Source organism: Delphinapterus leucas, chromosome 13 (genome assembly GCF_059928025.1).
Source record: "Delphinapterus leucas isolate spDelLeu-1000000601 "Yukka" chromosome 13, BTC_Dleu_Yukka2, whole genome shotgun sequence".
NCBI lineage: Eukaryota > Metazoa > Chordata > Mammalia > Artiodactyla > Monodontidae > Delphinapterus > Delphinapterus leucas.
In genome coordinates, this window is record NC_143141.1 from 55,248,126 (window position 1) to 55,260,952 (window position 12,827).

Genomic DNA, 12,827 nt, shown 5'->3' on the forward strand with positions numbered 1-12,827 from the left:
GCATTATATTCTAAAGTCAGTATGCAGTATGAATTCTATAAATTCTTGAATCTAACATTATATACATGTACGGAAGATGGAGTCCTTAGGGAATTGATGTGGTCTTTGAGGGGAGTAAGGTCTAATCCAGTAGTTCTCAAATGTAACTGTGCATAAAAATCACCCAGATACAATAAATCAGAATTTTTAAGGATGGGGCCCAGGATATGCGTTTTTTAATAAGCACCATAAGTGAGTTTAATGCAGGTTGTAGACTACACTTGGAGAGACAATAGTTTCATCATTAGTTTGACTTCATTTCATTCCTCTTAAATTTTTTTTTAACTGGTAGAACTTTAATAAGAAATACAGTGATGATAATACATCAGTTCTAAAATTCTTATGCAGTTAGGCATCTTTATATGGATGATATTATGTTTTAGTTACTACTATGTCATTTTACACAATTTTATAGAGACATGACTTTTTTTGAGCTCTCTTAGGCCAAAAGTAATGTTCTTGGGTGCCTATTCAGGTATTCTTTTCATTTAATGTATAATTTTTATTTTTTTGCCGCTCTGCACAGCTTGTGGGATCTCAGTTACCCCACTAAGGACTGAACCTTGGCCCTCGGCAGTGAGAGCACAGTGTCCTAACCACTGACCGCCAGGGAATTCCCTAATGTCTAATTTTTGTTGAAGTAATTTTCAAGTCCTAGTATAGCATTGGTAACATTTTTTATTAAGAAGTCAGAGCTAGGAGAGGAGGTTTGACATGGTGACAAACAAGGGTATGGTGAAGTTTTATTGCTATTATATGATATTAATCACGCAACTTTGGAACGTTGAATTGACATATACAAATTGTCAGCGAAGGAAATTTTGTATTTCCATTTTTTGCGTCTAAAACCCTAATGCAGAGCTCTTTTTTTTAAACTGAACTAGACCATGAGGAGTACCCTTTTATCAAGTTCTGATTAGTTGTAAATAATTTCAGACCGTCCAGCTTATTATATTCCTCGGGTAACCGTAACCTGAGAAAAACAGTTCACTTAAAACTCAGGCTATAGTTTGGGCCTGTAGATAAGAAAGCACAGTGGAGATGACCACTTGCCCTTCTCCAGTTAGAATTTAAAAATTGACATTTTTTTTGCAAATTGTAGCTCTTTTTTCCAAGGAGTGGGGAAGAGGGGAGTTTGGGAATTGGGGAGTCTGGGCAAAGGTACGGAGGTTATCAAAACATAGGAGTCTTGAGAATTTGCCTCCCCGCCCCTTTGAGGGCCGCCCGCATTGGCAGTAATTCTTTTTAAAAAATTTTTTTTATTTTTAATTAATTTATTTTTTGGTCACGTTGTGCGGCATGCAGGATCTTAGTTCCCCAACCAGGAATTGAACCTGTGCCCCCTGCGTTGGGAGCACAGAGTCTTAACCACTGGACCACCAGAGAAGTTCTGGCAATAATTCTTAAATGGGGGCTTCCCTGGTGGCACAGTGGTTAAGAATCCGCCTGCTAATGAAGGGGACACGGGTTCGAGCCCTGGTCGGGAAGATCCCACATGCTGCAAAGCAACTAAGCCTGTGCACCACAACTATTGAGCCTGCACTCTAGAGCCTGTGCGCCACAATTACTGAAGCGCACGCGCCTAGAGCCCGTGCTCTGCAACAAGAGAAGCCACTGCGATGAGAACCCCGCGCACCGCAAAGAAGAGTAGCCCCTGCTCACCACAACTAGAGAAAGCTCGTGCACAGCAATGAAGACCCAACGCAGCCAAAAATAATAAATAAAATAAATAAATTTAAAAAATAATAATAATAATTAAGTGGAATTCTAAATGGAGCTCGTATTTTTGTAATGGAACTATACTATGCTAATATTTCTTTGCCTGTGTTGCCTTTAGACTTTGCCCCAGAGTTACCTACAATTCAAGTATCGTATTTATGCATGCCTCTGGTCTCATTCACAAATGATTTGAGGTACCAAAATAACTTTAACCTGAGTAAATTTCCACATTTTTAAAAGACCTAATGCTGATGGTCAGTTACTAAAATTCATTATAATAATTTACTCTTCACCCCCCCAATACAGTTTACTTTTTATAGATTTAGGTTTATAAATTTTATAACTTTTTTAAAAAGCAAATCTTAGCCAGTCCTGTAGATAGATAGATAGATATTAAGGATTGATGAAGAGATTTGTAAGGTATTATAGATTTATAAAGGAAGGATGGAAAAAAAGTATATCTTGGGCCTCTCTCATCTGTTTTAGTATTGTGATACAATCCTTTAAAATCCTTTGGTAGAATGTTCTTTCATTCCAAGTATTCTTTGTGTCAGCTGCCCATGATTGGTAGGATGACATCACTAAGGTTAACCTTTTAAAGTTTGACTTCGTTTTTTATAGAATTTCAGAGGACATCAGAATAAACATTTAAACTAGTTTCTGTACTGTTCTCTATCTTTATATATATTTATATTTATTGTTTGTTCTCTGAAATTGTCTTTCCTTTTCCTTGTCTATGACCTACTTAGAATTTAAACTCCTGTATTGGCAAGAATGAATCATGAAAGAATTTTTACTTTTTTTATTTTAAAGAAATTAATGTTTTTGTTAAAATATTACATGCCCAGTATAAAAGACATACCTAGAATTTTAAAGGGTATGACTAGAGTTTGTCATTGTTAACTGCATGTTTAAACTTTGAATACAGTATGAACTCCCTTTTGAAAACTGATGAAAATACTTTATATTTCAACCCATTTCTACTCTATCATTTGTATTCTTATTTTTCTTTTGTAAAGCTTTATAACATTTACGTTCCTACAGTTATTGGTCTATATTTATATTTATTTACCTTCAGTCCTTTTATCACAGTTTTTCCATTCCTGAATTTTAAAATTTTGGTTCATTTTTGGTATGGCTATTTTGTCATCTAGCTGTTTTGATTTTATTTTTAAAAGAAAGGCTTATGGGTATTGTAGCTTGAATTCTTGCCACTTGAGAATGCCTACCGTTTACCTTTTAACTTGGCTGACTATACAGTTTTTTATTATACTTTCTTGCCCTCAGAATTGTATAGTCATTTTTATATTTCTAGAATTGAGTGTGACAGAAGTCTGAGATCATTCTGGGTTTTTTTTTTCTTTCTGGATTTGCTTTTCTACTTCAGTATCCATATGTTGTTGTTAATGTTGTGTTGTTTTAATTTTTACTGTTTTTCTGTCCATATGTTCCTTTCTTTACAAACTTGGCTATTTTCTCTATTACTTACATTGCTCTGTATTGCTTTGTTCTTTTCCTTTAAATTTTGTGTGATTTCCTCAAATCTGTGTCTCTTACTATGTCTACATAGTTTTGTCTCTTTTCTGTTTTGTTTCCAATGTGGTTTTCATCTCTGATTTCTTTAATGTATTTTTGTTTTATGGAATCCTTCTAGCATATATAAAATTAGAGACAATAGTATAATGAATTCCCATGTATATCCGTCCTCCACGTTCAAAAAGTTTCAGCTCATGGTCAGTTTTGTTTCATCTGTGCCTCCTCATACATTGCTTATTTTCTTCTTTACTCTGAATTATCTTGAAGCAAATCCCAGACATCATCATCTCATCTGTAAATATTTCAGCATATATGTCTTTCTTTAAAAGATGGGATTCCTTCTTTTTCTTTTACATAACAATGCCAGTCTCACTGCTAAAAGTAATTTTTCTATCAGTGTTTACAGTTCCCCAATTCTTTGTTTTTTGTTGTTTAATGTTCAATCTATTACAGAGTGTTATTTTCATAAAGTAAAATTAAAATATCATAGCAGTGCCAAATTGCTATAAAATTTTTGAGACATTTATTCTAAGTTTATGAGTTTAACTCATGATAGATTGACAGTTGACAGACTCTGTAGAAATATGGTTTTCCTCTCCTTTCATTTCACTTTACTTCGGATAGTCCCCCTTAGATAGGAAATACAAGTTTTAGATGATAGAAATTGCACATTAGTGTGTTTCTTCTTCAGATTTACTTCGTGTGCCTAAATTGTTTTTATGAAAATATTACTATGGGAGTCCTTCCTCTCCTGTGTTCTGTTGGGAACACTAGATCTCACTACGTCAGTAAAAGATCATTGGCTAGGCTTGCTTATTAGAACAGTTACTTGCGGGCTTCCCTCGTGGCGCAGTCGTTAAGAATCTGCCTGCCAGGGAGGGAGGGAGACGTAAGAGGGAAGAGATATGGGGACATATGTATATGTATAACTGATTCACTTTGTTATAAAGCAGAAACTAACACACCATTGTAAAGCAATTATACTCCAATAAAGATGTTAAAAAAAAAAAAGGAATCTGCCTGCCAATGCAAGGGACACGGGTTCGAGTCCTGGTCTAGGAAGATCGCACATGCCGCAGAGCAACTAATCCCGTGTGCCACAACTACTGAGCCTGCGCTCTAGAGCCCACGAGCCACAACTACTGAAGCGCGTGCGCCTAGAGCTTGTGCACCGCAACGAAGAGTAGCCCCTGCTCTCCACAGCTAGAGAAAAGCCCATGCGTAGTAACGAAGATCCAACGCAGCCAAAAATAAATAAATAAAATAAATTTATTTTAAAAAGGAAAAAGAACAGTTACTTGGGGAAACACCTTGCTTAAAGGTGTATGGTAACATTTGCTCTCAGCACCTTATTCTTCCTTATCCAGATATCACAGTATTTGGCAAGTGTTTGATTGATTATAGTTTGGGGTTGTAGACATTTATTTCAATGAAGGTAGCATATTTTTTTCTCTTTACTTTTCATTCTTTTTTTTTTGTTTTATTTGGAGAGTTTTAAGAGAAACTCTTGAATGCCTTTCACCCTATTTATATTTAATAAATATTTTTAATATTTAATAAAGATTATTTCACTTCAAAAAATTTTAATGAAAAGATACTTAATCTCACCTTTTATTTTTATATCAGTGTTAAGTTTGTAACTTGAGAGAATGATAATTTTCAAGGACTTATTGTAATGTATATGGCAGAGATTTAGAAATGCTTGTGCTGAAAAGTTAACAACCTCTTATTTTAAAATACAGAAGAAGCTCTTAGCAATCTGGTATCTTCTGGTAGGGAAATAAATCATTTTATAATATGGGGTAGTCCGGTAGAATGTCTGTGCCTTTGGAGTTCTATATTTGTGTTGGAGCTTTTGTGGTTTGCATCTTAAAAGGCAAAGTAGAGTTCTGTTTTCTACTTAACAGTCCTGTATTATTAGACCATTTTGCACTAAAGGCATTTCTTAACAAAACAGGTGCACTTCATTAAATGTGCTTTAAAGCAAAATTACATTAACTGAATCCTTTAATCCATAATAGATAGGTTTTCTTCTGATATTATAAAACTATAAGTCAATCAATTGTTCCCTTTCTGAATGTAATAAAATCACCATTGTAGCAATGTAAGAGGCTTCTGGTTTTAAGAGCATGAAGGAAAAAATTTTTTTTCTTTTTGAGAAAATTTGGCTACTTTCTTTTCTTGAAAATTACCTTAAAACAAAAACTACAGATTAAAACTCCCATCTCTGATGGAACTAGGGGACAGTTTTAACCTCTAATCTAAATTACAGTATGGTAAAATGACCATGTGACTATGACCATAGCAACCAGTTCAGATTAGAGCAGATTTTATAATGGGGGCCTCTGGACAAGGGAAAATAAAGAGAGGGGGACTGCTGTTTGCCTTAGTAAACTTGTGGATCTATTTGACTCTCCTAGGTGTGCAAAATTGAAACCTAAAGAAAACAGAGAGGGCATTCCCTGGTGGTCCAGTGGTAAGGACTCTGTGCTTTCACTGCTGAGGGCGAGGGTTCAGTCCCTGGTCAGGGAACTAAGATCCTGCAAGCCGTGCAGTGTGGCCAAAAAAGAAAAAAAGAAAGAAAACAGAAAGAGCATCCATGCATTTGAAAATTTTTTAGTAGGTATACTGTAGCAAAGTATACTTGCAGTACTATATGTTGAACTAGTATAGCCAGGACATGACACTACCTGTTACTGCAGTCTTCATGGAAGCCCAGTAAATAGCATACCTTTTCCTGCCGCATTCTGAACAAATTAAGAAATCAAAGGGACTTCCCTGTGGCGCAGTGGTTAAGAATTGGCCTGCCAATGCAGGGGACATGGGTTTGAGCCCTGGGCCAGGAAGATCCCACACACCGTGGAGCAACTAAGCCTGTGTGCCACAACTACTGAGCCTGTGCTCTAGAGCCCACGAGCCACAACTACTGAGCCTGTGTACCGCAACTGCTGAAGCCCATGAGCCTAGAGCCTGTGCTCTGCAACAAGACAAGCCATGACAGTGAGAAGCCCGCGCACCGCAATGAAGAGTAGCCCCTGCTCGCCGCAACTAGAGAAAGCCCGCGTGTAGCAGTGAAGATCGAACACAGACAAAAATAAATTAATAAAATAAATTAATAAAAAAAAAATCCCAACTGGATTTCTTAAAAAAAAATCAAAGCCATGAAGTAGCATGAAGAGGCTGAAATATCAACTTCATTACTCTTAGAGGTTAAATCGGAAGATACAACATAGAATGAGAACCAAATAAGCCTGTGTTTAACTGAATCCCAAAATGAAATAGGCTTATTTCACAGGCAGTATTCATGGGGTAGCAGAAGGCGTTCCCTAAGGGCAGCTCATTTCCATGAGGAAAAGGGTGAAGCTGAATTGAGCATACTCAGTTTATTCTTTCCCAAGTTTACTATTCAGACATGTCATGCAACTCCTGGCAGAGAGAGACAAGTTGCACTCTCTTCTCAATGATGAAAATACCAGAAATGTTGAATTGTTCCAGTCTGACATTAAGCTCTTTCAATCTAGCCTCTTTTAGAATTTGTTTTTCTTTCTTTGATGCTCAGTTTTGCCATAGTAGTCTATATACATACACGTGGTGTCCATCCATTTTTATGTGGTATAAAATCAAAGAAGAAGAAACTTTTTTTATATTTTAAGAAGCCATTTTTGATGCAATCCCCCAATTTTTTTTAAAAGAATAAGATTATAACCTATATGTTAACAGGTAAGTTATACGTGATTTGTACTTTATTTGTGGAAAATGAAACCTGAAAACTACTTCTAAATGTTTTTCTCAGAGGACCATTTTCTTAAAGAGTTAATTATGTAGTGTATTAGAATACTCAGAATTACATCCTGTTTTAACCTCTACTGAATTTGGCAAAAAGCCCTACTTTGAGTGCTTACAATGTGTAAAGTTTTATATAGATGCTCCAGAAGTTAGTGTAGTCCTTTCTCTTCAGGAGCTTATGATCAGGTAAAAATGGGTATGGCAAATACAGTATAAGGCAGTACCTGGAAGTAGCATAAGAAAATACTTACTGCTAAAGGGAATTTAAAGAGAGAACACATTCACTTTTTGAGGGGAGATAGACAAGGAGGATGAAATGGCTTTTAGAAGTGCCATCTTATAACTATCTCATTTTTTCCTCCAACCTTCAGTCTGATTGAGTCTTAGAATTTAGGATATCAGTATTACAGTAACGTTTATCCTCACTAGAAAATAAGTAAATTTATCTGTTATAGAAAATTTAAGAAGTTTAGAGAAGTATAAAGGATACAGTAAGCATCCATAATACCGCTACTCATTTAATCACACTCATATTCTTGTTTCATCCTTCAAGTTGTTTTTCTTCAAATACAATTGACATCATACTGAATGTAGTCTATCTTGAAGTATATACTGTTCTTTTAACATGATAGTACGTGTAACATGAACATAAGCCTTCACAACATTTTATTGAGCTAGTTCCCTGTTGGGCTAAGATGAACATTATTTTGTGTGTCTTTTTCTGTAGTCTCTGATTATGTCCTTGGGTCAACTTTTTAGAAGTTGATTTCTTGGGGCATTTTTAAGGCTATGAGAGTTTATTTTCTTTAGTACTTAAACAAACTTTTTGTTGAAGGATATATATTCTTACTGGTAATGGTATTTACGTACATTTATCGAATAAATCTTTCCCTATTTTTCTTTCCTGGGTTTGAATATACTCACATTAATTAGAGAATTTATAGTTCTCTGTTTTACTAAAACATTTAAAATATGTATCATTTGAAATTTAGTATATATCTGTCTGTTTCATTCTTAACTCTTGAACATTTCTGATAATTTTGAGGTATACATTAAAAAGACTTTTTAATGTCATTTCTTTTTGGAAAGTAGCTTTACCTACACGTTTAATTTCTGTATTTTCCAGGGTTACTTTGAAAGTTGCAACATACACAGAAACAGGATAGCAGGCTTTGAAGTAAAAGCTTATGCTAACCCCACAGTGGTTCGATGTGAAATTCATCATGGGCAGACTGGAGGAATATATGTTCATGAAAAAGGAAGAGGACAGTTCATTGAAAATAAAATCTATGCAAACAACTTTGCAGGTGTATGGATTACCTCAAATAGTGACCCAACAATAAGGTATTTATATATAATTATGGATGGAAATTATGTTTTCACTTTATGTTTTCATGCTATAAGAAAAGTTAAGGTACTTAGCTTTAACTCTGTTTTTCCTAGACACCTGACTACTCTAAAATAGATTTTCCTAGTAAAAGTCTGTGCACCTGAATGAGCATAGCTATTGCATTTATTTTGGGGTGTTCTGTTTGTTTTTTATTCATGATGTAAGCCATGTAAGGTACTTCTTATGAAAAATTGAAAATGCTGTGATTTTTATTTTAAATTCATCAGACTGCATTATAGATGAGTAAATAGGGCTGTGATCGTCCCTTGAAATCTGAATGACCTTTTTTTTTTCCCCCTGAGAGTCAGCAGATAGAATATCCCAGGAAATTAATTATCTCAAAGATACTTAGACCAAGAATAACAGAGAGTCAAAACTTCAAGCTGTCACCTTTCTTTAATAGTTCCTACCACTTCCTCTGGCCACAGTAAGGAAACAAACAGATCCAGTCTTGAAGGCATTGGCTAAGACTGTAGAACAGAGCTATTATAATTTAATCAAAGACCATGAATTATTTTTGTCACATTTTTTTCCACTAGCTTTATAAAAGTTGATTATGTGATTGCCATCTTAATTACTATTCAGCAAATGTTTATAGATGAGCTAAGAAAAGTTCTTTTTAAATGGATTAGCTTTTTTTTTTTTTTAATCTTAATAGGTTTTGGGTTTTTTGTTGTTGTTTTTGTTTTGTTTTTTTGACCGCGCAGCTTGTGGGATCCTAGTTCCCTGACCAGGGATTGGATCCAGACCCCCTGCAGTGGAAGCGCGGAGTCCTAACCACTGGACCACCAGGGAACTCCCTGGATTAGCTCTTTTGAGGTGATTTTTTTTTTTTTTTTGCCAACGTTGGGGGAAGATGTGGAATCAAATTTTTTTAAATTTATTTTTATTTTTGGCTGTGTTGGGTCTTTGTTTCTGTGCGAGGGCTTTCTCTAGTTGCAGCAAGCGGGGGCCTCTCACTATCGCGGCCTCTCTTATTGCGGAGCACAGGCTCCAGACGTGCAGGCTCAGTAGTTGTGGCTCACAGGCCTAGTTGCTCCGCGGCATGTGGGATCTTCCCAGACCAGGGCTCGAACCTGTGTCCCCTGCATTGGCAGGCAGATTCTCAACCACTGCACCATCAGGGAAGCCCGAGGTGAATTTTTAAGAATGCTATTTCGTCTCAAATACTAGGTGGCTTTTCCAAAGATTTAAGTCTTAGAAAGAACTGGAAGGGAAATCACCTACTCCCTCATTTCATAGATTAAGAAACTGAGGCCCATAGAAGTTAAGTAATTTTCTAAGGTCACATAAACATGAGTGGCCTTACGATTATTATATAAAACAAGCAAGTTTTCTGAATAGATGCTTTTTTGTGTTTTGGGTTTTTTTCCACATAATTATAGGGGCAATTCTATATTTAATGGAAATCAAGGTGGAGTTTACATCTTTGGTGATGGACGAGGCCTTATTGAAGGAAATGACATTTATGGTAAGCATGTCGTTTTCTATAAAATTTTAGAGCTTGGCCTGTGTTCCTGACATTAGCAAAAGGACCACTTGGAAACGTTCTGAGTAGGAGAACTGATCCGGTTTCTTTAAATTCTCAATAAAGATTATTCTGTGACATTTATTCACTTAACAGACATTTACTGAGTACCTTCTAAGTACTAAGCAGTATTCTACATAACAGGGATAAAAATAAAACTTAAGACCCTAGTCTCACAGAGTATCTATAATTCTCTTACATTCACTCCATTGTTTAACAGTTAATAAATTATTTCTGTGACAGTTTAATACACTTCGGTACTAATTAGAAAGGGAAAACCCTTATTCCTCATTAAAACTTCTGAGGTATTAATTCAGGAAACAATTATTAGGTATCTATGTGCTAGACACTGAAATGTTCCTGGGCTTCCTCTTTTGCTAACACTTACTGGATAATACTTACATAAAGCTTACTCAGTGCCAGGCACTTTTTTGAGCACCTTTCCTGAATTAAGTCATGTAATATTTACATCAACCCTGTGAAGTAGACACTATTAAATATCCCCACTTACTGATCAGGAAAACAAAGGCACCAAGAGGTTAAGCAGCTTATTCAAAGTTACTTAACAGCCTGGCTCTAGAGTCTTTGGTCTTAACCACTATACCTATACTGCCTACAGTCCTTCTGCATCTTCTTTACACTCCTAGTTCCCTTAGTTTTGTCTTGGAATGCTCATGGATCATAAGTATCTTTCTGAATATGACATGTTTCACAGAATTGTGCTTTTACTGTGTTCCATTAGGCTCCATATGTTGATATTGTAACTTTTATTTTTAAATAGGCAATGCATTAGCAGGAATTCAGATTAGGACAAACAGTTGTCCAATTGTTCGACATAACAAAATTCATGATGGCCAGCATGGTGGAATTTATGTGGTAAGTTAATGAATACAGTTCTAGAATCTCATTCATCAAAATCAGGGTAGAAAAGGGGGTGAGGGCAGAATTATGTCTGCCTTTAGGTAGGCCATATTCAACTTTTTCTCTCTGCCAGTGTGTGAATGACTTAAAAGCTTCTAATTATAATTGGCAATATGGGCTGAACTCAACAACAACTGCTTGGCAGTCTGAGTTATATTTGTTACACTGGGATTTTGCCAATGTGACTACCATAAGAGTCTCTGAAATTTTCCAGAAGTATTAAGTAAAATCATAATATCACTGAGTATTAATAATACTAGACTTGAATATTTTTATCTTCTGAAAAAGCCAAACATTTGAATTTATATTGAAACATAATTTAAGCATCTTGCAAAGTTTAAAAATCTATGTGTTAGTCCTATGTCTCCTGTCATCATGGTATCTGAAACTGTTACTCAAGTAAGAAAACGTAAGGGAGTTTCAGAAAGGTCCTTGTGTAATGCCAGGTGTGACTAATTTTTATTCACAGTTCTAGAAATACTCATGTCTTAAATCTTCTAAAAAAAATTTTAGTAACTTGAACCTTGTTTTGAAGTGATTTCACCAATGATAAGTTAAAATAACTATTAACTTCCTAGTGAGGGATCTTCAGTTTGTTATATTATCTTAGAATAAAATAAGTTTTTTTGTTAAACAAAATTGAATGCTACTACTCTTACTATAAGATTTAAAAGTACAAAACCACATAAAGAACAGTGTAAAAACTCTGAGAGCTTAAACTTAGGTAGAGGCTATGTGAAAGAATGTTATCCATTTATCTCCTTATTCAGATTAAAAAACAAAAATTGAGATTTTTTTGGTCACAACCGTCTTAAAAGAGGGAATACACTATAAACTACTTGGTTTACACAAGGTACATATTGTAAATCAATGTAACTTTTATTTAGCATGAGAAAGGACAAGGCGTAATAGAAGAGAATGAAGTCTACAGTAATACTCTGGCTGGGGTCTGGGTGACAACTGGCAGCACTCCAGTACTGAGAAGAAACAGGATACACAGTGGCAAGCAGGTAAGATTATGTTAGACTCTCGGGAAATATATTGTTTTGTAAACACTTTTTTTAATTTGAAAAATTATTTTTTAAATTTTAGGTTGGTGTTTATTTTTATGACAATGGACATGGCGTACTAGAGGACAATGATATCTATAATCATATGTATTCAGGGGTTCAGATAAGGTAAATGTTTTCATATTTGGCTTTCTTTGGGGAGGGAGTTGTATGTGAGGTAGGCATGGCGTACCCCAGTATAGTAGTCAGGTGTCTAGGAAAAACAGTAAGAGTTAAAGCTAAGCAATTAAGCGTGGCTTAAATTGTCAGAATATAACTTTTCTTAGACTGGCTGAGGACAGCAGCCAATGGCACCTGACATGCTGTACCTGGCTTATTAAATGGGAGCTTCTGTTTTTATGCTATTTCCGCAAAAGTAATAGTTCTTACACCCCTCTTTCTTGTATATTAACAGTTTTTGGTTTGGAACTGTCGTACTCCTGATCATATAATTCAGTCCTTTATTTTATATATGAGGGGAGCATATAATAATAAAAGTTACTTAATCTAACCTCCTCAGTTTAGTTTACATATTAGGAGACTCTGTAGTAATAACATAATCTATAGCTAAGTGTGTTCTGTGGTAAACAGAATTAAGCAAAATTAAACCAGTTTCTTTACTGACAGACTTCTCAGAGCATCTTGAAGGTGATGCTTAATTATTTAGCTAATTCTTACTATGTTTAATGTGGGTTTTCCTACTGTTACCTAACATGGTATGTGGGAGTAGAAGCAATTGAAATGGCATTATTTTCTATTCTATCCATAGGACTGGAAGCAACCCCAAAATTAGACGCAACAAAATCTGGGGAGGACAAAACGGTGGAATTCTAGTTTATAATTCTGGTATGTTTAATCT

At 35.3% G+C, this 12,827-nt stretch overlaps 1 protein-coding gene across 4 annotated transcripts in view; it reads left to right on the forward strand.

Annotated features, from left to right (window-relative positions):
* FBXO11 (F-box protein 11) overlaps positions 1-12,827 on the forward strand; it is a 99,949-nt gene that overhangs the window by 80,409 nt on the left and 6,713 nt on the right. For all 4 annotated transcript variants that reach the window (XM_022573906.2, XM_089922349.1, XM_089922350.1 and 1 more), the window contains exons 12-17: positions 8,207-8,424; positions 9,856-9,941; positions 10,780-10,874; positions 11,807-11,929; positions 12,012-12,097; positions 12,738-12,814. In XM_022573906.2, the coding sequence (XP_022429614.1) occupies positions 8,207-8,424; positions 9,856-9,941; positions 10,780-10,874; positions 11,807-11,929; positions 12,012-12,097; positions 12,738-12,814 (685 nt within the window). The remainder of the gene's footprint in view (positions 1-8,206; positions 8,425-9,855; positions 9,942-10,779; positions 10,875-11,806; positions 11,930-12,011; positions 12,098-12,737; positions 12,815-12,827) is intronic.